The sequence below is a fragment of the Scatophagus argus genome, chromosome 24 (assembly GCF_020382885.2).
Source record: "Scatophagus argus isolate fScaArg1 chromosome 24, fScaArg1.pri, whole genome shotgun sequence".
Lineage (NCBI taxonomy): Eukaryota > Metazoa > Chordata > Actinopteri > Scatophagidae > Scatophagus > Scatophagus argus.
The window spans coordinates 3,575,160-3,600,998 of NC_058516.1; the positions used below are offsets into that span (position 1 = coordinate 3,575,160).

The 25,839-nt window shown below is 42.6% G+C and overlaps 1 protein-coding gene and 3 long non-coding RNA genes across 6 annotated transcripts; 3 read left to right on the forward strand and 1 right to left on the reverse strand.

Moving 5' to 3' along the window:
* Nucleotides 1-165: 165 nt before the first annotated feature.
* On the forward strand, nt 166-10,768 carry LOC124055702. The gene is made up of 3 exons (XR_006842771.1): nt 166-269; nt 9,078-9,247; nt 9,960-10,768. It is a non-coding gene; the product is annotated as an uncharacterized LOC124055702 (long non-coding RNA).
* LOC124055701 lies at nt 8,204-10,486 on the reverse strand. Its single transcript, XR_006842770.1, has 3 exons — nt 10,334-10,486; nt 8,552-8,726; nt 8,204-8,226 (listed from the first exon to the last, which is right to left on the reverse strand). It is a non-coding gene; the product is annotated as an uncharacterized LOC124055701 (long non-coding RNA).
* Nucleotides 10,769-13,089: 2,321 nt separating the features above from the next.
* Nucleotides 13,090-15,167, forward strand: LOC124055605. The gene is made up of 3 exons (XR_006842728.1): nt 13,090-13,316; nt 13,435-13,523; nt 14,892-15,167. It is a non-coding gene; the product is annotated as an uncharacterized LOC124055605 (long non-coding RNA).
* Nucleotides 15,168-18,985: 3,818 nt separating this feature from the next.
* On the forward strand, nt 18,986-24,660 carry lancl1 (LanC antibiotic synthetase component C-like 1 (bacterial)). 3 transcript variants are annotated; one of them, XM_046382804.1, is made up of 10 exons: nt 18,986-19,069; nt 19,439-19,550; nt 19,642-19,759; nt 20,382-20,592; nt 20,810-20,957; nt 21,332-21,478; nt 21,831-22,013; nt 22,316-22,492; nt 23,440-23,512; nt 24,014-24,660. In XM_046382804.1, exons 2-10 carry the CDS (start codon nt 19,464-19,466, stop codon nt 24,088-24,090), a joined length of 1,221 nt encoding a protein of 406 aa, XP_046238760.1. In that variant the 5' UTR covers nt 18,986-19,069; nt 19,439-19,463; the 3' UTR covers nt 24,091-24,660. The 3 variants fall into 3 exon arrangements, with proteins under 3 accessions (XP_046238760.1, XP_046238762.1, XP_046238761.1); XM_046382806.1 differs by having other exon boundaries at nt 19,058-19,080; XM_046382805.1 differs by lacking the exon at nt 18,986-19,069 and adding an exon at nt 19,100-19,242.
* The last annotated feature ends 1,179 nt before the right edge of the window (nt 24,661-25,839 follow it).

Here is a 25,839-nt window from a genome sequence, read left to right on the forward strand (position 1 = left end):
TGGTTTGACACTTTCAAAAGCAATGATGTGCTTTACAAAATACTCAAACTTAGTCTGAGTTGTGAATTATTCTGAATCAGAAAAAAGGATATAAGATATAAAAAATAAAAGTAATTTATTTAGAATTTTGTGGCTGTGCAGCGACATTGTGGTGTGTCACTGCAGGAGAAGCCCAGGTGTAACTGATTACATTATGTTGCTGTAGCCGCCTATCTGAATGGTCGGAGTTGTGACGCCTCCTCTGGTTTTCCTCTGTTCCACTAACTTCTGTAAGTTAATTGTTCATTAAGGGCACTAAAAATGTAGTTATTGAACAATGATGTTTGATAGTCTCAACATGTGAAGGAAGCCACAGGCCAAACTGTTGAGAAGTTTAGATTTTTACTTCTTATTATAGCTGCAAATGTCAGCGGCATTTTGAATGGGGTCTTCCTACTTGTGGGGTCTCACTTTGGCTTCCTGTTGTGCATGCTGATGCACACCGTTGTGGCTTACTGGAACACCTGATGGAGCTGAGACATTGTTGAAGAAATTAGTTTCACTTTGTTTTACCAGTGTGCCGTTCAAAAACGCTACTTATTTAGATTTATTAAGTTCCTCCACTAAAACCATGAGCTCAAAAACGGTTGAATCAAGCCAAAAACCGCCCACGTGAGACCAATCAGACAGTGTGAAGTTTAATTGCTTTATAAGTAGTACACAGAGAGAAGAACTGAGGGAGCGAGTGGTTGCAGCTGAGCCTGTCTTGTAATATTTCTCATTTACTGTCCCTGTCTGTTGTGTGCACAGCTTTTCTCTCCCCATGTGATGATTCTCAGCCTGTGTGTAACGAAGGATTCCTTCAGTGGCAGGGCCAATAAAAACAGGAATTAAACACGATCAGAGCGGCTCGTCACCTTTCCTCATATCCCCCTGTGGAAGCCCACTGAGACTCGGTACCAGTCGAGTCTCCCTCTCTGTTGCTCCACGGAATTACTGAATTTCGCTGGCCTTCTAAGCGTTTGTCTTCCTCTCTTTTCAGTTACCTTCAGGGCATTTTCGGGTATACACCATTTGTTGTTGGCATTTCTATTAGCAAGCTTGATTGTGGCTATCAGAGTGAGGCTGGCGGCCATGTTAGGAAGTCACAGCCACAGATACAGTGGAGGGGAGCAAAAAAAATCCGGTGAAGAAGTTGCATGTCCACAAATAATCTTTTCAGTCTTTCAGCCTCTGTGCATGCGTATGTATGCCAAAACAAATGCAAATGTAGGATTATCTATTTTTTTAAGCATTAGCCATAATGTTAGCAGCATGAAACTACTGAAGTTTGGTCTGTCTTGAAAGAGTTTCGCTCTTTCAACCACTTTGGCTCATTAGGTGGATCACCATGAAATTTTGTGCAATATCTATCAGGTTTATTTTGGTTTTTATTTCTGACCTGTATCATTTTATTGTTGCCTCTGCACTGATACAATTTCAAACAATTTGCTCGCCTCTTTTCTTTTTTTATCACTCCTCAAGCACTCCCGCCATTTAAATCTTCATAAACGGTGGATTCTGATAAGATAGTGATTACAGAAGGGATATCATGTGGAAAAAACATTGGACATAAAATATACAGATCTTCCAAAAGTCTGTCTTTGCCTTAAGAAATCCATTATTGGGATGATTACCTCCTGCTCATGAAACAAGCTACCGCAGGGGAGGGCAACCGACGGCAGTCAAAACGGGCTCACATTAAGATGCAGCTCAAAGTCCACACAGTCTATTGGATCCTATCAGGAGGTGAAATCTCTCCGAATTGATCTGTTTCAACACACATCCCCAGATTACATTCTACAATAGATTAGAGGACTGTGGGGGGGAAAAGCATTAGCAGATATTCCCTTTTGTCAGCAGAACGGTGAGAGAAGTAGAAACTGTTCATGCTGACTCTGTTTAAGTCTGATCTTTTAGTCTCACTGTTGAAGTTGTAAAACATTCGATTGGTTTTCAGTATTAACTGCAGCACAGAAAGTACAACATAGATGTACAGTAGAAGAGCACACCATAGTGAATAGACAGAAATGTAATCTGCACTCATCAATGTTTAAGATATTAAACAAGGTTGCCTGCACAGGGCAGGTATTCACAGAATCCACTGGCACAGGAAAACTACTTAAATATGTGTTTAGTTTAGATTAGTGCACTTCTCTTTAGAAGTATATGGACATTGTATTGGTAGACATTTAACCCCATAGCTATACAATAAATATGTTGAACCTACACTGTTTCCTTGTTTTTCAGTAGATGTCTTGCAATGTCAGCGAGTGCCCAGTAGGTCATTTGTTCAGATTTAACATGGTTCACATTGCCATTTTTAATAATTGCCATAGCGTCAGATATGAGACAAACTGTCTGTGGGAAGAATAAATGTGTTAGAGTCTGTCCATTCTTGATTAAAAGCTCTGTTTTGATATTTTTCTCTTTTCAGAGCATGCCATGAGAAATTCCTTTCCTCTGACTCACTTATTTTGGTCATCTTTCATCTTGTCTCTCCCCGTGTGTGTGTGCAGTATCTCACTCTCTTGCTTGAGTTGCAAAGCCTGAATCAGAATACAATCGGCTGAGTAGCATCACATGAGATGATTTTCAGAGCTTTTGGGTGATTTGTGAAGTTCTGGGGCTGCTAGGGCAGTAAAAGAACAGGTCTGGGTCTGGACTATGGTGCATCTGATAGATGGTGGCTTGCAGGTTAACAAGTGGGAGACATTTTGGTCATTTTGCTTATGTGGAGGTTTGGCCTGCCCCCCTCATCCCTTTTCAAATCACCTTCTGTTTGTGCCTTTCTTTTTTGTCACATTTACCTTCCATCCATGTACATGCTCCATTAGCCACCTGGCTTCTTCTCCTCCATTTTAAAGCTGTAGTTTACTGCCAGCACACTTGGTCAGGCTTGTGATTCACAGAAAATGATGAGGTAAACGCTTCAGCATGGGCAAAAAAATCTCTGGCTCTGAAAATCAATGCCCCATATTTGAGCCACTTGAAGGGGATGCTTGATTTAACCAGCCAGAAAGTTTAACTTCTTTTAAGTTGTTCACGCTCCAAATCTTTAGTGGCCCTTTATGTTGAGATTTTATTCGGCCGTTCTAGTAAAATTCCACTTGCTGTAAAAACCACTGACCTTCTCTCAAGAAAGACATCCAGCACCATCGACTTTTTCTGACCTGCTTTTTTTTTTTTTCAAGCTGTCTTAATTTGAAGTCATTTCTTGTGAGCATGACTAATAATGTCTTTTCCTTAACTGGGGAGGAGAGATAAGTAGAGGAGCATCTGAAATCAATGGAGGAGGATTAAGGAGGACCTTGGGGCTTCTACCTTCTCTATTCAGACTGCTGTAACGAACACATGCTTCTTTTTAGCCCCCTGAGGACAGAGAGGAGGAAATTCCTTTAGGCTACACCACCTTAAACAGAACACAATAGTACAATCAAAGTGCATATACAACCGCTGCTGACCTCTTTATAGTTTAATGTTTCACCAATCTTGCTAATATTTCATCAAATTCAACTGTAGGCTGTTTTCGCCCAGAGCTATCTGCTTTTATTATTATTGGATGTTTATGACTTCATTTCAACATTATTCGGATAAAAAGTGTTGCTTTTTCTGATGGGAAAAGGCGACTGTGCTGCACATCACAAGTGAACACAGGTAGGACCTTTAAAGTTGACATTTCAGTTTCAATTAATATATGCAGCGAATCATCAGAGGACTTTGAAACTGTGCCGTCTTGGAGTGGGAATTATGGAAATGCAACCTCAGCAAGGAACTGACTGCCCTCAGCTAGGAAATTACACTGCGACAAAATAATTAAAAGCCATGTCTAATTTAAATACATGCCTCTGCACTCTGAAATACCCCTCAGACCCCTCGGTGCAAGTCTGGAAAATGCTGCTTCCACAGGTTTTGAAGTGAAATCACCCCACAGGCGTTTCCACCTAGGCAACAATGGTTGGACTTTCCTCTGATACGCGTAATAGAGAAGAAAATAAGACATAACCCTTTTCGCAGAATCAAAATGTTGCCTGTGCCACACACTGTGTGTGTGCTTGGCAAAGAACAGATAAGGTGAAGTCGAGATGAGATTCAGTAGAGTGGATGCAGAGAAAGAAACAACTAATGAAGGTGGAGTAAAAGGAGAGGAAAACAATGTGTCTGTGTGTGTGTGCAAGCACGTTTTTCACTGTTCTCCGAGTGTGGGACTTCATAAGTCTTTTTCCTGCTTATGTGCACCTTCCACACATGCACATCCATACCTTATGTGGCTGGTAGAGGTAACAGTGCTATTATGAAGCACTGGAGCGGTTCAGCCACTATCCCAGGCGTTGCTGACAAAACTCTAATGTATGGCGCTATTGCCACTTGTGCTCTCTGTGCTGGGATTCAATTAGGCTGCCAAACAGTAGGGACAGAGTGGAATGGGATGGAGGAGTTAGAGTCCTGTCATATGGGCCCAGTGGGGCGGCAAACCTCCACTCTGTCTAATACTGGTGTCACAGCTGCAGGGAGGACCCACCGCCTTTGGGTCTGACTGAATTAACTCACTTTATTTGTTTTGCCTTTTTCTCTTTACAGCCGCACGAGATGAGACTTTTACTTAAAAACAGCATTTTGTCAGCCATAGGTTGTAGATTTATGCTCTTTGCCCAAATGAAATTTAAGTATTTACGCTTCTTAGCCCGAGGGAAGGAAGACGTTTCTCAGTATCAGAATGAGCGGCAAAATGTGTGGCTGCTTTTTGAATCTTTAATAGTGTGGATTGTTAAAAACTGAGGGAGTACCATACAGAAAAAAAAGTTCAAATATCAGGACCATGCAATGAAACCTGGAGGCTCATTTCAACTGCAGTAAGGGGTCAAGGTGGGGATATGAATGAGGAGACAGACTGGAGCACATGTAAGTTGTTCAGTTCAGCACCAGTTTTCATTTCTATAGCAAAGACCAGTCAACCCTTTACATTCTCACTAAAGACACAAGTCATTTAAAATGTCTGTCAAATAGATATATATAGATATAGATATTGGTTTTTGGTCTCTTTGTGGCATTTGTTCGATGGCAGTGTTTGGATATTGGTGTTATATCGGAAGAGGTTGTTGGATAAAGCGTTTCTGGGAGAGATGAGACTTTTTGTCTGGATGTTGAAACTTTGTACGTGCTTTAAATCGTTCAATCGTTTGCTCCAAGAGACGTAGACACAAAGATGAACACACAGGCAAATGAAACACGAGCTCCCACCATTAATTGCTATTACTAAGAGCAAGTTAATAGCAGCCTCTTCTTGAGGCACAATTCAATGCTTGAATTTGGATAAACTGGGGAAGAATTTTCAGTTTGCCATTTGCCGTGCTTCACATGCAATTTTCTGAAATGTCCTTTATGCCCACTATAAACATCACGTCCATCTCCCTTAACCTTCGTCTGATTGGTGCAGCTGCTGAACACTGCATCTCCTTGCCATGTGAGGCCGTGTCTGTAAGCCAGACCAAACAACTTTCCCAACATGAAAGCCCGCACAGAGTGTAATCAGGAGACAGAGCCTCAGAAGCACATCCACGCTTCAGAGCACTCAACTTGAGCAACGTAACCAGGTAGAGCTATTCCTTGCACTGTCCTCCCCGCCTGATGCCGAGTCCACAGTGAGCAGGACGGTGGCCCCACCTTCACTGACTCAGCATGGGATAATCAGTGTGGAGCCGTGGCTGGGATTACGGCAGAGTGGGTAGCACAGGGCGAGGGGGCTGAGGGTGAACAAGGTGACAGGGGTTCTGGGGAGGAGGGGATCTCCCACCATCAGCAGACTCAGTGTGAGATGTGATAATCACAGACCCACTGCGGGCCTCAAACCAGGCCACTAACCAGCCATTATTGAGTGCAATCACGAAGAGGGAGGCCCATCAGAGGGAGAGAAACAAAAAGACACAGCAGTACCTGCCTTTCACTCTGAAAGAAACACTTTTGGGGTGAAGGAAATAAATGAAAAGAGCGAGCGAGTTCCAATCTCGTGGTACTCAAAATCAACATGTAAGGGAAAATCTGTAATGAAATATTTTTCTAGCAGAGGGTGGAAAATCATTTTTCAATCAGTTAATCAGAAAAGAACAATGTTTACAATCTGTGAAGACCCACACTATTATTAGCAGTTTGACTATTTGGTTTGTTTAATATTGGACACTTTGGGCCTCCACACAAAAACTTCGATTATCATACAAATACAGCTTACAAACCCACTTTTACCACTTATCTGACTCTGGCTAATTTGGAATTTGGAGTAAACATACCAAATGTTAGTCTTCCTGTCAAGCTATGCATTGGGATCATTAACACACAAGCTTTTTTCTTCTTTTAATGTACCTAATTGCATCGCTCTTCACGGAAGAATGCACCACGATGAGAGCGGTTTTGTGATAATAACTGCCAAACATACAATTACAAGTCCCATTAACATCCTTTTGAAAAGTACGCCGAGACACAAAAGAGATGGACTGAATACATGAGACAAAATTACAGACAGTCGATACCCCTTGCGCATTCACTGTCACGGAAACACAATGAAGTCTTTAGTAGTTTTACAGAAGCGGTAGGGGTATGGTGTTTCTATCTCGGGGGTGACCAGGCAGGAAAGTGTGGGTGGGTCATTTTAAATCACACTTTAATTCAACAGAAGATGACAGCCATTGTCAACATACTTCATATCGAGTTTAATCCCTGAAAGAGAAAGTAATTTAGTGCCTCAGCATGCTCGGGTAGACGAGCGGCTGATTCTTTATTCACTGCTTGTGTGTTAGGTGGGTGATACTATAAAGGTATGTCTCTGTGCATTTATGTTAACTTCAGCTGTCCCTCAGTAGCTGCGTGGATGCTTTACTTATTGTTTCTGTTGTTTCTGTATGAGTAAATATGAGCAAACACATTTAGAGGGAAAACAACATAACACTATAATTATATAAGATAATTGTGTAAGTTTAATAGAATTTAATTTAGTGTGATAGTAATGTGACTAATTCCCTTAGTAGCATTCAATTTCTTTTCTCCTTTTTTCTTTTTAAACACAAGTAAAATTTGTATAAACGATTTAAGAACCACAAAGGTAAAAATTAATTGTTGTGTGACTGTACTGGATAAAGCTGCCAATACAGAAAACACAACCAAATACAGAAATGCTGCAAGTACATGGACAGCAATGAACAAAGGACGTTGTTTTCAGATGACACCAACTTTTAGCTTCTGTTGTTCTGCTGTTTCTGAATATGGTTGTATTTTCCCACTTTGTAGCATTTTTACTAAATACTGCATTTGTGTTATCAAACTGGAGATATGTTCTGCAGTGCACTGAGCTCTCAGGGCCACCGTACTTTCCCTGTTTGAGTGTGACAGTTCCACTGTGTATAAAGTGAGGTCCATAAGTAAAGGATATGCTCCAAGGTAACATGGCAGTTGTATGTACAAGAATGATTTTCATAGATTTATCGATCTACTTTCCGAAAGCTTCTCATTATTTCCTGTTAAATGTCTCCAGACTGGAACTGCTAGTTGACTCACGGCAGCTTTTTCGCTACGAAATAACTTTAGATTTTTTAACTTTGTTTTTTTTTTTACATCCTTTCAGTTGTGGCTGCAACTGTTTCATTTTTCTTAAAGGACACATCACAATATATGTAGGCTTCACGGTGTTGATTCTGGGGAATAGTGTGGCATTGTGAGCAGGAATTTAATTGAGTAATGGGGCTGAGAGCAGGTATAGAGCAAGGTGGTTCTGTGTGCTGATTTTATCGTTGAGCTCTAAAGCATTGTGGGTTTAAGTCAGTGAAGCAGCCATGAGCCTCACATGAAAGAAGTTTTTGAAAGAAGAAATAAAGTCTTTGAAAGCCAGGGAGTAAATAAGTAAAGAAATAAAGTGATAGCGACGGGGTCAAAATAGCCTGCGTCCCCACTCTCCAAAAACAGATTAGAACTTGAGAAAGATGTGTCTGTCAGTCCGTAGATATTTGTTATTGTGAGCTCTTTGTCTGACTGTATTAGTTTTGGCAGCAGACTCAGGCTCAACATCCAGTAGAGAAATCTTAAAAAAAAATCTTATATTTCTAAGTAAAACACAAATAAATTTAATTCTTAATTATGTGATGGTTTGTAGGCTTGCTGTCTCTTATATCCAAGGTTTGGCTGTGGTTCCAAGGAGAAACCTGTAAAATTACTCCCTGAAACCTGTGAAGGAAAATGAGAGATATTAGAAAGTAGAGAAAAGAAGGCTAATTGCTGACAGCGAATCCTTGCATTAGATCTATGAATTATGACAGGCTGGCCATGTTCTGGATTTGTGCAGTTTGGTGTTCAAAAATAAGTGACATGTGAATTGGTCAAACTAAATGATAAATTTCACGACTACGTCTCACTTTCAGTCTTAAACTGACTAAATATTTCAGTCGTATCACATCATAAAATGTCTCTTTGTGCAACTCTTTGGTGTATTTTTGGAGCATGAATCTCTGGCTCTGCTCTCTGTTCCCAGTGCTTTTGTTGTGATACATACCATATGTCACCCATGCTGCCTCTCAGTGAAGTACATCCTCGGACAACGGCTCCATCTTGACAGCAGAGATAAGGCTCCTCGAGGGCGAGTGGCTTTTGCATCAGTATGCATCACTTTCACCGGCATTTCGCTGGCCGTGTTCTCACATGGGAGTCGGGATACCCAACCGCTCTATCTGGGAAAAGGAATGAGTGAAGACAGGCCTGAGTGTGGGCTACAATCCCCTTGGTGGGTGTACGCTGCAAACCAAAATGCTCTTTGACTGTAGGTATTAGCCACATTATCCCATACGATACTGAGTGGATGCTAAAATCTGGGGTGATCTGGTGTGATACAAAGAGGAAGAAAATACAGGTACATGCAGGGTCTCTGCAGATACCTCCTCACTAATGGGATATGGCATCATTCTAAAACTTTTAGAAAGAGACGTACAGTGGTAGCAGTTTTAGATTTGCATATCATGAAAGAGTGGACGATTGACCTCAGTGGTGGTGTGATGTACAAGTGCCCTTTCATTCTTCTTTAGAACCTGTTGTCTCTCTGCATTTCAAGAAACCAGGCAAAGATAGGACCACACCTCAGCCTCGCTCACTGTTGATGAAGAGGTCAGGTTGGACACAAGCGCTAAGCAAGACATGGGCCTGAAGCAGCAGAGAATCATGACGTGAATCTCTAAAAAGAAAGCACACAGAGCAGGTAAAGTGGGTTCTGGTGAGACGCTCTGATTAATGAGTAGTTTCTGTGTTGCTGTTTCATCGTTGTTTTCCATGCTGTGATATGTGTTTGGTCAGCTTGACTGAAAAAATGCATAATTGGACGAGTTGGTGCCTGGGAGATGACGCACACAGAGTCGGGCTCTCAGCAGCTGCTCAGCAGCTAATTATGTAGGGGAAAACAAGTTATTAGCTAATGTAATAAGTACTTTTAATAGTATATGCTGCAAAAAATAAATAAATAAATAATAATTACACGACTGTTGAGGGCATATTTTAGAACTGACATAAACAAAAACAAAACCATAACATCTGTTGAATTTCAATCATTTTACAAGACTTGAGGTAAATTTAGAGGTTTTACTCCTCATGTTGTTTGTGGGGACATTTCATTTACATGCTTGATGCATAAAGCACAACACGTGCCTCCAGACAAATTTCACATTTTGCATGTTTGGTTGAATGTCAGTATCCTAACACACATCTAAAGTTCACCTCAATCTTCATTATGCCAGTTTTTTCACAAATGCATCACAGAAGCTGTAATAGATTCTTGCATCAATAATTAAAGACCCCTATGCGGTGAGCAATAAATATACCATGTAAAGTAGAGGAAGGAATGTTTGGACTGTATTTATTTTGCTAGCTGTGCGGTACACAATGTTCAATGGGTGTATCAATTACTCTCCTCTCAGTTGCCTTAAATATGGACTATTCTGCTGAATGTACTGGCCGTCTGACGCTCGCTCCTCTGCCTGCATCTTGGACTACTAGCAGGGGGTCCTTCTCTCTGCAGGGGTTGTGAGGAGCCAAAGCAGACACTGAACCGGCAGCCTTATAATTCCCTCCACGTTCCTCTGATTCCCAGCCACTCGCCGATCAATAGCAGTCTTTGAGCAAAGCAGAGGCCCTATTGTGACTGCATTCACCAGGGCCGGGCTGTGGCCGCCGTTGGTGCAGCTAAACCATGACGGATTCATCCTGGCCTGGTTCTCCCATTAGTCAGCCACCACGGGTGAAAACACAGACCTGAGGTCCCCTAATGGGAATTTAATGCACTTCAACGTACCTGCAGCCAAATAGAAAGAAAACGGCCGCTGTTTTTCCCTCCACAGATGATGACTCACAGTGGATATTAGATCTCCGCAGCCAGCGAGGCCGACACGTATCATAAGCAGAGTCTCTTTGTGTGCAGAAGCGGCTCTAAATTGGAATCGGGGCATTGAGTGCACCTCTGTGCCACTGCTAGGTATACGGCTTAGTGGATGGATCGTTTCTTTTACTGAGAGGGAAGTGTGTGTTTAATGTGGAAAGGGAAGAGTGTCTATGTGTGTGTGTGTGTGTGTGTGTGTGTGTGTGTGTGTGTGCATGCCCTCCTTAACCTTGTGTGTTCACAGGTAAAAGTCCGTCCTTGTGTTTGTTTACCACTCAGTTATGCAAGCCGGTCCTCTGTTGCTTCCTATCAGACGAAACTGATTCTGTGTGGCACAAATAAACCTTTTCAATCCAGTTCATTTGTGTTACATGTTACCTGAAGAGGCTTGAAATGTGTTGCCAACTGGCTTTTTGAGATATTTAAATATAAAAACTCCTCATTTTCCTCTGAAGTAGCTTTCATTTACTTTCTATGAGCATTCAGCATGCAAATTATGTATATGGATGGATGCGTCATCCCAAACAACACAATAGTGTATCTACTGTGTAGAACTTCCATTTTTTACCAAATAAGAAAAGGATTTTGTCTCTGCTTGGATGGGACCTTAATTGATCTAATCACTCGCTCAATTTGACTTTCCAATCCAAACATCCCTTGAAGAATCCTCATTCTTAGTTATATATTTTAATGGTGTCCGTGTCCTGGGTTGAGCACAGAAGCAAAAGTAAACAATGTTTGTGATGCGAAATACTTTGCTGAATGGATCAGCTTAGAAAGAACTTCATACGCTTTTTCATTTTTCTATCAGCAATGCTCGTTTGTGAGGTGCAGCCTGTTGTGGTTGCATGGGATTTTGCCTCAGCAGGCCAGAAGAAATTAGTATGCTTCCAAGCCTTTAATTTGGTCTAGTGTTTTATTTGCATTTACCAGTTGGCTTGCACTTTTACATTTCTGTTAGTATTATGAGACTCCCCCTGCTTTATCAGCAGTTCCAGAAACTATTTCCTATTAGGATTCTTTGTGATTTCAGCTGTACAGTAGGCCAAAACATCACTGAAAAGCACACAGTTCTCTCTGTGCACTGCGCTTTGGCCCTTTTGTGCTGTTTATGCCAAGGGCCATAAAACTGGCCCTGCAGATAACCAGAGGGCAAAGTGCTAGGCCTGGCTAGCTGGTGGACGTAACCCACTGAACCCTCCCTTGGACGCACAGATGCACACAAACCCTGAGTGGACGAGTATAAAACATGACAGTATTGGCAGGTCCCGGGATGGCCTGGCCTCGTCTGCAGCTCCAAGGTGTTGGGATTCATAATGACCCTGTATGCTTCTATCCGATGTGTATTGAGCGCTTGTGACACATAAAACTGTTGTGGCGTGATGAGAAATAACCACTGTCAGCCCACATATGCGCTTCAAAAGATTTAAGCACGGATGGAGGAGAGGGGGGGGAGATGGACCAGAGAGGAGAGGAGGCACGGAAGACAGCGGGTGGAGGCAGAGGGCAGTCCGCATGGCAGCACAGCATGATTCATGCGCCTGCAACGGGACACAGCCTTTTTCAAAAACACTTCTGTTACTATGGCTTAGTCAGTGGTCTGGAGTAACACCAAAACAATGATTTGAGCCAGTGCAATTTGTCCAGTTCATGAAAAATTTCCTGATCTTAACACTGAAGTCTGGTAGATCCTGGAGAAACATCTTTTTGTTAAATAGATGGCACGTGGGTGTCTGTTAAGGATGCATGGATGAATGGGAGGATAATTAAATCAGACAAGCACATAAATACAAACAGAATACACAAAAAAGTTCCATCCAATATCTCCTTTTCTCGCTTTAACTCTCTCGAAGAGAGGAGGACGAGCTGGTTCTATGTGCCACCACTGTGAGTGAACAAAGAGACAAGTGACATCTCCAGAAAATTACAGACAATTAATTTTAACAGCAAGTGAGCACACAACTGTTGACAGGTCTGCGTTGACAGGTTATCTTTTGGGAGAAGCAGTCCAAAAACCTCCGCAATACGCAATAACAGCGACTGCTGATCTCCAAAGATGTGAATGACAAATTTAAATAATAAAATAAACAAAAATCAAAGCCAGCCTCTCATTTCCACAGTGTCTGTAATAAAACAGTGTACCATAGGTCGTGCATCTAGTTTAACACAGAGTGAAACAAGTAAACAGCCTTTGATTTTATTTTTTTTCTGTCGTGCTGATGTTTTCAGACGCACTGGACTAATGTGATTTTGAATGATGAGACGGGCTCAGCATGTCTTCTAAATCACAGAGGGGTTCCAGGTAGTTCTACCTGTTAACCAACGGTTAGCCTAACTGTCTGAGCGGGATCCCCTGCAGTGAAGCAAGAATTTTAGCACAGCAGGGAGGAGGAGAGGGAGGGAGATGGAGGCGATTACAATCGTGAGCCGCCTCCCAATCAAGTCATCAGTCTTTGGAGATGAGAGAAGTTTGTTAGTTACTCCACAAAAGCTCGTCCAACTGCAGCATGGCTGAAATGTACACAAAGGCACACCTATTTAGTCATGAATATTTCATTTTGTAAAGCTTTAATGCTCTCTTTATCTCTTTTATAGTTCTTTCATCCCGACCCCCACACACAGAGCACACAGTGGGTGCTCACCTGCAGACAAAAATACGCAACAAATCGGGTGACTAATCATAGTTTCTGTCACAGTCCACTGTTGCTTTCACTGCCCCTCTCACTCATGCACTGTCCAACTATTTGATTTTGCACCATCTTTTTGTCTTTCCAGCTCTTAAATCCATCAGGATTCACGCCAGGACCCGAGAGCCAGCTCAGCTCACCCGCCCCTCTCCTGCTGCTTCACCCTCCACATCCATGCTTAATTCCTTGATTTCATCGTTCTCTTTTCTCGGGTAGCATTATGAACTGGCTTTGTGTGGATGTTTGTGTGTTTTTGGCTTCTGTTCAGTGCAGTGGGAGGTCTCCAGACAGTACAGAATCTTAATTTCAATCCTTCTTTTTTTTCGTAAGAGCTTATTTGTGCCTCCCTCCACGTCGGAGACCTTCCTCTGGTGCTGAGTGAGCGAGGAAATGGATGGAAGATGGGTGGCATGGTGATGGTAGGAAGGTTGTTTCTTTCTTTCTTTTTTTGAGGGGGGTCTCATGGCTCTGCACAATTAGAATGATGCCTGGTTTTAATGAGGAGCCTGTTTATTAAGTCCACTCAGGGAGGCTGTGCAAGTGCTTAGCATTTGCTCTTTAATTAGGAAAGCTAAACAGTCCCTGTTGCTGAGGATCAACCGTTAGGGGGGAGAGGAGGCACTCAGCGTGGCTGTGCATGGGGTGTAGATTGCTGGGCCAAATACCGGAAGAAGCAGGAGGATGGAAAAGAAGGAGGACAAAGAAAGAGACAATCAAATGTAGAGTTATTGTCATTGCAAACAGTAGGCTCAAATCGTTTGGAAAAGAAGAATAGATTTCCACATAGCAATTATGAAGAAACCAATAACATACAGAGCACCAGCAGGTGCTCTGTATGTGAGTGTAAATTCATCAAGCAGAGCTAAGTCATTACAAGGAGTCCACCTAGTGGTCTTTAGTGGAATTACACCAACATGTCACTTTATTGGTGTCCTTTATATTTGTCTAAATTTCAGCTGAAACGGCAACAATATTCATCATTTTCATCATTATTATGGACAGTTTTCAAACCTGTGTGGTCACAACCATCAGCAACTATCAAGTAAAAATGGCCCACCTTTTTAAAGTGTGTGTGTGTGGGTGGGAAAGCGTGTTTCGCAGGCCCGTTGTGTGCAGCACAGGGAGAGCCACGATGGGGATGTTGACAAGGAAAACAACGCCATTCTGCCACAGCTCCTTTCATCCACACAATAAATGCCTCCCTGATTACCCTGTTCCCCGTCACGCAGATTGCTGTTAAAGTGCAAGAAGAGATGGGCGCTTTTTAGATTAAGACTCTGATCAGATTTTCATAACTCAATTTCAGGCAGGGAGAGACGGGGCTGTGGGGGTGTCAAAGTGTGTGTGTTGGCCGTAATCAGCTTTCTTTGTCTTCATGCATTTGGTTTGAGTGAAACTGTGCCATTGATGATAGTGTCCGTAAGCTCCGGCTTTCAGCCGATAATCACGTTTACTTTTAGTATTAAAGCTGCTATAGATTACTGATTTAGTAATCGTTTTTTAATATTTACAAATCTGGCCTTTTCACTTCCAAATTTCACAAAAAATCTTTTTTCTCAAACTTATCATCTTCAGTAAATCCTTTCTGATATTTTATCTGCTTGTGATTCAACTGGATTTCTACCCTCTACTGAATGTGTAAGTATTAAACAGGCCTATGTTTGCAAAATGTAATGCAGTGGAATGAATAAGCCATTAGTTTCTGTACCTGAGAGAAGATACTGTGAAATATTTTAGCGCTTTGAAGTTAATTATTTACCTTGGAAACATCCATCCATTTTCTCCAGCTTATCAGGGGCCGCGGGCCAGGGAGGCAGCAGGCTAAGCAAGGGAATCCAGACTCCTTCTCCTCAGCAACATCTTCCAGCTCCACCTGGGGGAGTGTTTGCTGGAGGACACGGTCTGATGGGGGGGCCAACAGAACCACATCTTCAGCAAAAAGCAGGAAAGCAATTGTAAGATCCCCAAACAGGAGATGCCCTCCCTACCCACCCTGCTGTACGTTCAGATCCTGTCCATAACAAAAGAATATGGTTTGCATTGGAAATTTTTTTATCATTTTTTAAATATATGACATTAAATAAATCTGTGTGTAATTTTCCAATGTTTAAATGTAATAAAACCTCATAAATGCTCCTGGTTGCTTCAGTCGTACACACCATAATGACACATGCTGGCAGTTTTACCCTCACACTGCAGTCTATTTACACAGTAATCACCTTAAGTACAGTATTGCTGTATTGACTGACTCACTGTGCGTGACCTTTTAGCATGTAACTGTATTTATTTCTTGTGTGTGTGCTAATGTGCATCCACAGTCAATAGTGCTTCACATCCAAGGATAGGCGTGTTCTCCACTGTTTGCTCGTCATGTACTGGACGTGCTGAGAAGGTTCGTCGGTGTAACTCAGGTACACTGCTCGAGTGATATCAGCCTCCCCTCTCTGCTATGTGCTGTCTTGTCTCTTTTTTCTCAATTACTTCCACTCATCCTCTCTATCTTTCTCTCTCTTGTTTCAGTGTCCCCTTCCTGTTCACTCTCAGATGCTTCAGGTTGTATCTGTCTTTGTGTCTGTCAACGTTCTTTCTCCCCTCCTCCACTCCCAGACAGTTGACTGGTATGGTGACACCAGACTGTGTGTATTTTTAGTGCTGCCACAGATGGGGCCGTGGCAGCATGTCAGGGACCAGAATGTTCTTTATCTCAGCTGTCAGGCTGTTTCCCGGGACCAAAATGAATCCAGACCACTTGGGGGAGAAGGCTGGGAAAAGGGGAAGAATACTCCCCCGCCTCCCTTGTTTCTTCCACTCTTCCAATTGAGGTTTTAATTGTGTCCTTTGGCATGGCTAAACAACTTCTCCTGGTGAAGGTGGAAATGGACAGTGGCAAAAGAAAATGCTCGCAGTTGCTGCGTCAGCTCCTGTGCGGGAGCTGTGTCCAAACCTGTGATCAAGTGGAGCTGAAATTGCATGCCGAATGCTCTGCAGAAAAAAGATTTGTCACAAAGACAAGCTGCCTGAAAGGCCTGAGAACAGCAGAATTCAGCACATTACCAGGCCAGTCATATGTCACATACTACATCATCAGTGATGTCATCACAATGTAGAGTCTAACTGCACATCTTCAGCAGGCCGCATGTCCAGGAAGTAAAACCCAAAGCTGGAAACCTTTTTTGGCGTATGTGTCATGTTAGCAATTCTCACTGGGTCCAGTATCTAGTTCTGTGGTCAACTCTTCCTCTGTTTTTATTGGGTTTGACCACATTTAAAAGGCTTTCGAAAGCCGAGTAAACTTCCAAACCAGGCTTTAGCCATGGCCAAAAGCAGACCTGTGCATCCCAACACTGAAGATACCCCCTGGTAAAACAGTGAACATGGGGAGTAACTATTTGATTCCCTCATAACCTCCAAACACAATGCTGGACAGTACAGACCAGCAGACAGGCATCTCTGACACTGAAGAGGTTTTTTATTGCAGAGGGAGTTAAAAAGCTGCAGGCTACGACTGGGGGTCAAGTATTCGACTTTGTGCCTCACAGTTTGAAGTCTGCTGAGACTCTCCTCTGGCAGCATTCACACACTCTAGCAGCAAACCCGCCGTCCATGTGAATATCAAGGAGGGTTGGGAGAAAGACAGAAGGTGGATGCTGACAGAGAGGAGGCAGAGGGGGTCGAGAAACGGAGGTGATGGGTGAGAAAGGCAGAGAGAGGTGAAGGATTGTGGGGCAAAGATGTCAGAAATGATGTGATGTTGTGTTTAATGAAAGGTGAACGACATTTTTCGCTGGAGTTTCAAGCAGCATCAACAACTTTATCTTTCACAACAATCACATAAACATTCTTCATTCATTTTCTATACCGCTTATCCGTTAGGGTCGTGGGGTCATAAGCATTCAAATAAACATAAAATAAAGTGAAAGTGTGTGATTCAGCAGCAATTTGAAAGATCTGAGCTTGTATGTTGTCCTGTGCTAAGAAGAAATTATAATCAATATCACCTCTAATTAATATTTTTCCCTGCTGGAAGCTGATTTTCCCAGCGGCGCAGTGGGAGGGAGACTCAGTTCAATAATGTGTCTTTCAACGAGGAGCTCTAATCAAGCCCGAAGGTCTCCTTCTGAATCTTGTTGCATTCTGAGCCTCGTTTCCATCCTCCGTCCCTCAAGGCAAGGTAAAACGGTGCCAAGGTACATGAGCAAAAGCTCTATACTTTGCACCGCATGGCTCGCCTTCACCTACAGCTCAGTCCATTGATATGGAAATGACAGGAAGCCCAGTTTCTCTGACAAAAGGAAATAATGGAGCATACACACACACACACACACACACACACACACACACACACACACACATAAAAAAATCAAAAGAGGTAAACATAAAAACCAACAGTGATGACTGTTGCAAATCTGCTGCTCTGGCCCGTGTAATTGTCAGCTTCATTTGCACTTTTCATTGGCAAGGTTACACAAGTCATCAAGATGGGCAGGCTGGAAGGACAACAGAAAAACTTAAATTACAAGTAAGCAATTCAGACTTTTTTATGTAAAGTCAGGAAGACTTAAAAAACTCCACATTTAGGTTTGGACAACATGGACATTATCTTAAAAGCATTTCAAATAGAAAGAAAATAAAACTTAGACAATTAATACTGTTATCTACGTCTTTCAAGTGATCAACGCATTAATGCATCAATATTCATATTTCACCAAATATGTTATTGCTGCACTTTTATTTTTGGTACTTTTACTTGTAACAGTATTTTCAACCTGTGCTTTTACTACTTTTATGAAAGTCTTCTACCACTGAGCACAGTTTAATTAGGACTAAGTTTTGATGAAGCCTGGAGCATCTTAAGCTCGAGAGAATTAGGATGAAACATGGGGGGACAGGGCGAAGGGGAAGCCATATTAACAAAGAGAGAACAGTAATCGAAGCCCTTCAGAGGCCGTGTCACGCTGCACTCCCTTTTGAATGTGCAAGGTCTTGGTGCCACAACAATGTACTTTCTCTCTCAAATCGTGCCATTCACAGAGGAGGACATTCAAAGGGGGAGATTACAGCGCTGGAGCAGCTTCCATCTCTGCAATAAGTGAGAATGTGGAACACCAGCAGTGAGACTCAGCAGTGTGCCAATCAATACCAGCCCCGTGTTTCCTGTGACCACAATAATTATCATCACCATCCACAGGAATGACATGTTGTTTTGGCTTCTGAAGAAGGTCAAGAGCAGATTGGTGGCACGTGGCGTTTCCATGGCACCAGTGTGTGTAAACTGTGTGTGCTCCACCCTGTGATCATGAATTTCGGCTTGTCTGATTTGTTTGGAAGTCATTAGCATCACCAGTATGGGGTCATCAGCACAGTCAATGATGACTGGGCAATTATCTTTAAAGCTTTGGAAACATTCATGTTGATGGACTAATGACTGAGATTAGACATCTCTGTGGGAAAGTCATTCAGATCACTGAAGGGAATGTGGTGCACCGAAGTCGAGCTGTTTGCAAAAGACCTCTGGGTCAAATTCTGCCTAAACATATGTGCTCCAGAGCATCAATCAGCACTTCTCCGGCTCTATTGTTATTTCTTTTAACTGATAAAATGGCCAGGTTGTCCTGTGTCTCACTGAGCCAGACACCACAGGGTTCAAAATGGAAAACAAAATACTGAGAAAAGCAAGTAGACTTGCAATTTGGCATGTCAAGGAGCTTAGCATTCAAGTCAGCCAACATGGGAAAGTCTGAGAAATAAAATGGATGACAGCTTCTGAGTTCACATGTTTTTTAATCTTCGTTTTGTATATTTTTGTAATTCATATTTGGAGATTTGTTTCCACTCCCACAGCAATTTCTCCTTTTGTTTAGTGGTAGTAATACTTCCGCAGCGGCAGGTGGCGCTGGTTAATGCCAAACCCTCTATTAGGTAAACCTAAAGACGAAGAAGCTATAACAGTGCAGCACTTGCCGAGGTGGTGTGCTTGTCAGTGTTAAAATTGTGCTGTTTTATCTTCAGTTTTGACTTTCTGTAGACATTAACCTGATTCGCATTTATAATCAATGTTAGTCTGCGTCTACGACACCAGTTCAACAAACTAGCCGTTAGCTTTAGCGGTGTAGCTAAGCTAAACTGTCACTAGCCTGTGTGAGTGGGTGTGTGCAGCCCTGCAAAATAGTCTTGCTGCGTTACATGGCTTTATGTTCTGTAAAAAAAGATCGATTGCTCTCTGATTTGAGCACGACTTCTGTCTCACTCATCTGTTATGTCTTCTCCGCCTTATATTGCCTCGTCTCTTCGCAGATCAGTTTTTATCTAATCCCTTTCTGTATATCTACTGCAGTGCAGCAGAAACAAAGCGGTGAGAAATGGAGACAAGAGCCCTGAGGAATCCGTATGATGACTATGATGGGAGCCCTGCGCGCACACAGGCGCTGTTTGACTCTCATGGAAAGGTAACTAATGCATGATGAGTGTATGAGAGTCGTGTGTGTGTGTGTGTGATGTACAGTGGCCATCATGATTTTGATTTCTGTCCTCCTTCAGCTCACATCAGAGTTTTCCCAGCGGCTGAGCAGCAAGATCAGTGAACTTTTAGCTGTCATGGAAAACGGGCTGAAGTCTGCTGACCCAAGAAATTGCACAAGTTACACCGGATGGGCAGGTGATGACAGCGTTACACATCTGGTTTAAGGGACATCATGTGGTCGGATTGCAAGGAATTGCAGTGATCTGACTACATGGAAACTTAATGTGAGGAAGCAAGACTGCACATATGATTGTCGCGGTCAGTTTTTGCCTTTACACAAACATTCTGGTGCTCCCATTCTTTTCACAGTTGGGGTTGGTTTTAATTTAATAAACAGTGAGGTGCTCAGCATTACAAAGCATGATTTGAAGAGGAATCTGAACCAGTGTGTGATCTGGAGAAATTTTCACACAAGTGCATTGACTTCTGATTAATCTCTCTGGATTCATTGCTTGGTTGAAAAAATGTCCAAAAATATTAAAAACTCTTCATTGCAGTTACCCAGAAACAAAATTGGCTGATACACGTGTTTTGTTTTGTCTGACAAACATTCAAAATCCGAGTCATTCAGTCATTTGTTCTGATGTTTAGTTCATAATCATAGAAGACCACCAATAGCAGCTAAAACCAGATAACCTTTAGCTTGTTTTTTGGAATGAGGTGGGGTGTTGAAACCAGTTAATACTGAACTGTCTCTGGATTAGTTTCCAAATTTTACAACAAAAACATATTAATCTGACTGTTTGTCCATCTACAGGAATTGCTCTGCTCTACTTGCACCTCCACAATGTGTTCAAGGACTCGTCCCTTCTTCAGAAAGCACGAGAATATGCCGAACGCAGTCTGAAGTGTTTGACCCGACGACATGACGTCACTTTCCTGTGTGGGGATGCTGGGCCCCTGGCTGTTGCTGCTGTGATCTACCATCGCCTGCAGAGGATGGAAGAGACCGATGAATGCATCAGCAGGTCCGTGGAGAATGCACACTTATACCAAATTAGTGGAAGTATAATTGTCATTCCTTCTGGAAAAATGTGTGTAATTTCCTATTCTTTCCTTCAGTCAAGTTCACATTTATTGTGCAGTTAAAGGTACACAATTACAGGTCATAATAAATAGTTCACTGGCCATGATGAGACATCATCCTATCTCTTGAATTATGTCTTTCCTGTGTGCCTCTGCCAGACTGCTGCAGTTCCACCAGACCGTGGTGAAAGGCTCAGGCGGGCTGCCTGATGAGCTGCTCTACGGGCGGGTGGGCTACCTCTACTCCCTCGTCTTCATCAACCAGCAGCTCGGCCAAGACCGGATCCCACTGCAGTACATCCAGCAGGTGGGTCAGAAACAGGGCGCTTTGATCTGAAGTCGAACAGAAGAGTTTTTATTTTTATCCAGGACACACCAGCTGATCTTCTGTGACTTCTCAGACTCTCCTTAGTGCTACACACAACAACAGTAACCATAGACAAAGAGGAGTGAGCCTAATTGGAAGAAAGGGTTTGGAGTAACTAAGAAGCTGAGGGGAAATGGGAAAATGCTTCCCTTGTAGGTTACTGCCCCCAGCAATCTTGATTTGCTGCTGGGCACTAATTTGCTTTCTCTTGCACACATTGATGTCCAAATTGCTCTAATTCATCTACATTGATCTCTTTCAGTTCTACAGATTAGGTGTGTTTGTGAGTCGTGATGTGTTGTTTTCTTCCTCAGATCACCGAGGCCATGCTCGCATCAGGCGAGCACCTCAGCAGGAAATTCAGGGTGCAGAACCAAAGCCCTCTGATGTATGAGTGGTACCAGGAGCAGTACGTTGGCGCCGCCCATGGCCTGGCTGGCATCTACTACTTCCTCATGCAGGTAGAAATGAGCTTTGGAGCTTCTGGAGACAGTGATGCTTCTGCACAGCAGATAAATCTTGCAGGGATGATAATTTTGCTTGCAATGTCATACATTGAAATAGAAGCATCCTGTATGTAAAGCTTATCACAGGCTCCCGGAGCTCAAGGTTGAATTTTAATATGACTTATTTTGTCCAAAAGCAGAAGATTTTTAATAGCAATGACACAAAAGAGAGAAAAGAAGCAAATCCTGACCTTGGAGAAGCCAGAACCAACAATTTTTTGACATTTTTGCTTGATAAAACACCTCAAAAAAATCACTGATTACTAAAATTATTGTTGACAAAGTGATTAAACCCCCTCCCTCGCAGTCGGGCTTTGTCGCTGTGGAGGAGCACATGCACAGGCTGGTGAAGCCCAGCGTTGACCACGTCTGCCGTCTCAATTTCCCCTCGGGAAACTACCCTCCCTGCATCGGGGACGACCGAGACCTGCTGGTGCACTGGTGCCACGGCTCCCCGGGTGTGGTCTACATGCTCCTGCAGGCATACAAGGTAAACGCTGAGGGAACAACTGAAGAATTACAGGGAGTCACAGTGCCATCTTGTGGTGAAGTTTGGTCTGTTTTAATCTCAGGTGTCTTAGCTTTCTATTTCTGCATTCAAAATAAAAGTGAAATATGAGCTAATAATTTTGTTTTTTTGTTTTCTGTCAGACTTTTCTGTTGATATTCTTACAAGAAAAAGCATTATAGTTCTAGTTTCAGTTATGCAGCTGCACCAGGATTTGTCACCACTGACTGTTCTGAAAACTTTGAGTTTCACTGTTCCTCCTCTTCTTTGTCCCCTCGTCCCAGACCTTCGGGGTGCCTCAGTACCTGCATGACGCCCTGCAGTGCGGGGAGGTCGTGTGGCACTTCGGCTTGCTGAAGAAAGGCTACGGGTTGTGTCACGGCGCGGCGGGTAATGCTTACACCTTCCTGGCTCTGTACCGACAAACACAGGACCCCAAGCACCTTTACAGAGCCTGCATGGTGAGAGCACCTGAAAGAGACTTTATAACGTGATCATTATACAGCAGCCATTTGAATGATCAAACAACCACAAATATTAATTGTGGCGCTCCTGCAGTGCATCCATCTTAATTAGTGAGCATTAATGCCTCAGTAGTCTCACAGTAGGGAGTTCTGATTAGGAGATGTTTTCTTGTCTCAGAGGGTCGAAAAAGAATTTTTTAATGCGTATTTATGCATGAAGGTTCATTTTGTTTTATGAAACAAACTCACAGAAGGCATGCTCCTTATTTTCACTTTCATACCAGGGAACAACAGCATTTTCTCCCAAATAAATGCGTTTTAGAAAGGATTGAAACATCGATAAGATAAATCCTTTTAACTAAGAAAAAATAAATGATAAATAAGATTTAATTAAAATTTAAATGTTTTATTTCATGTGTGATGGCCTAACAAATAGAAGATTTGTTTTTTGAGGCTTTATCGCATGTCTTCCCTTGACTTTGTGATCGTGAAAGTCATATTAAAATTAGTTCAAAGCACAACCAATCATGGCACAGTCAGTCGCTCGCCAGCATTAAATTTGAGGCAGGGCATTTTACGTTTATTGACACTTGGTTGGTAGCTGTCAGTGCGAGTCGTCGTCAAAGCCGGTAGTGAACTCATGTTTTGGATGCGGTCCAGGTGGCTCGAGTCCCACGTGTGCTATCATTAATATGAATCTATTCATAGAGGATAGAGATAGACTCTTCAGATGTCTCGCCTCAGCTCTGATACACGCTCCCCGTGCAATGGAGTGACTTTGTGGTCATAATCCAATACCTCGACAGATGTTGAGATTTCACTGAGCGGAGCACAATTTTTAACAGTTGTTGACATTGCTCGCTTTTCTCCTGGGACCGTCTGGCTGCAGTCCTCGACGTTATGATGACACGCTTCTCTTCCTCTGACTCTCTTCCTCCTTGCAGTTTGCAGACTGGTGCATGAACTACGGCAAGCATGGATGCCGAACACCAGACACTCCCTTCTCGCTTTTTGAAGGTAATTTGTGATGATGTGACCCACTTGCCCAAAATATCCTGGTATCATAATGGTCGCTGTGTCGCAAATATCATCACAGAACAGAGCTGACTGGCTGGAATTGGAAATTGGATCCCTGCAATATTTGTGTAACAGCCGGAACAACAAAAACAGCCCAGTGTTTGCAGGGGAAATAAATTAAAAATGAAAAATAACTGTTTATAATAGTTGGCTTATATAAAAGTATTTATATTATGTGTTAATATTCAGAATCTGTAAACTAATTAGTGAAGTAGAAACGTGCAATATTTGCCTCCAAAATGTAGTGGCATGGAATTATAAAGTAGCAGGTAATGGACAGTGCTTGAATAAATTGTATCTAGTTGCTGTACATTCCATCACTGGTTATTCTAAACAGATAATATAAAAAGCATCAAATATTATGTATTATCTTCTGTGTTTTTCCTGTATGTTGTTGTTTGTCTGGAGCTATGAACTCTTTGTGTCACGTTCTGTTTACAGGCATGGCTGGCACCATCTACTTCTTGGCCGACCTTCTGCAGCCAATGAAAGCAAGGTTCCCAGCTTTTGAGGTGTAAAAGTTTCCCCACAGGTAGTCCCTCCCCCTCCTGCCCACACTGAAGGGAAAATAAAACCAGAAGCAAACCCACACTTACGCTCTCTGTCACGCTTCACTTCATCTTGATAAATGAAATTGTGGGACAGACGTGCCATGTTTTTCCTGCTCTTTCTCTTCTGGGGACTTGACGTGTTATTAACAGGATAAATCCGATGCTCACATCTCAACTACATCATTATCTCGAGGATTTATTGGGGTTTTTTTTGTATCTTTGCTTCTCAGATTGTGCCGTCTTTCTGGCTTTAAGCAAACAAGGAACGAAGTTAGTTCTGATTTTTCATCTGTCAAAATATGATTTTAAGTAGTGGGGAAATCCAGTGGTGTTATGTTAGCACTTAACTGCTGTATATTGTGTAAGTTTGATATGTAAAAAAAAAGGAAATGGATGCTTTAGTTTGCTATTCCGTCATAAGCAAAGTTGCACTAAATATGAAACAGTACAAGCTGTGGCATGTGTTAAAGGATTAACCCTAAAGCGTAAACTGTTGCCTGTCCTTTGCACCGTCTGAGCAATAAATCTCGTTTTACAGCTGTTGTGCTCGTTGTGCTCTTTGGTGTGATCATGCAGCAGCAAAGAAGGGCCACAAGGGGGCAGCAGTGATTCAGCATGTGAATGAATGTCTTCACTTGGCAAATGAAGTGTGTTCTCTGGCACTGAAGGAAATTCACCTAGAAACATGATCACCTCACGATCAGGTTGTTTGACAGTCAGATTTTAGGTGAATCAGGATCAATTTTCCAAATTGAGTGGAGATAAGGAATCAGTGCGCAAGATCAGTCTAAAAATGTGTGATCTGATTTGATGCGGAATAACAGAAACGTGTAAGACATCAATTTAGAAGGTGTTTTAAGACATTTTATTTCCAGTTTTAAGGCATTTAGCCCACAATGGAAACCACATGTTGGTTCCAAAACCTTGAATTCAACTGAAATTCTCCTCTGTCCCTTCCTCCATCGACCACTTGGTTCGATTGGTCTGCTTTCTATTCCAAATAAGGCTCACGTAACACCCCAGAAAACCAAGCAGCGACACAATGCCACCACTCTTTTTTAAGCCCCCTGCCCATGCTTCTTTATGACTCGACGCCAGCTGGGCTCCTTGAGGGGCAGAAGAGGAGGGGTAGGAGGAGGTGGTGACTGTACTGGAGTGTTGAGGAGCAGGAGCATTCATTTTCTCCACCCCCACCCACCTCCACAGAGCCTTCCCAGCTAGCATAGGAGAAACCGAACACCTCGGGCAGGAATGGGAGTAAAAATAGAGCTCATCTGTCCGGTGGGCGGGGTGTGTTCTCATGGACATGTCTTTGACTGTGGTTCACTCGCTCTCACTAATGTACTCCAGCCCCTTTGCTTGTTGCTCTGTGAGACATACCTGCTGTGTTACAGAGCTGATGGCAAGTTACAAGTCTGACGGTGCTCGTGCAGCAATCAGTCACTTGAGTTACCTCATCTGAGTGTTTACAGGGAAAAAAAAGGTTTTATTCCAAAACACATTTCACATTTTTTTTGATTTCTGGGTATTAAAAGGCTGCAAAAGATGTTTTAATGACCTAAATACTTCACATTTCTGACAAACTGACTGGTGACTTTAAAGCACCCAAAGTACAGTCAGGAAATCACACGCAAAGACTGAGCAGGTCCAACACTTTACAGAGTCGGTCGTTATTGGTCTTTATTGAAGTGAAAAGGGTCAGATTTGATGTCTGCT

Bases quoted from the DNA above. Each gene is read 5' to 3' on its own strand.
- lancl1 (XM_046382804.1), top strand. From the start codon at position 19,464: ATGGAGACAAGAGCCCTGAGGAATCCGTATGATGACTATGATGGGAGC. The intron at 20,593-20,809 runs GTCCGTGGAGAA...TGCCTCTGCCAG, and splicing joins ACCGATGAATGCATCAGCAG to ACTGCTGCAGTTCCACCAGA. The intron at 21,479-21,830 runs GTAGAAATGAGC...CCTCCCTCGCAG, and splicing joins TCTACTACTTCCTCATGCAG to TCGGGCTTTGTCGCTGTGGA.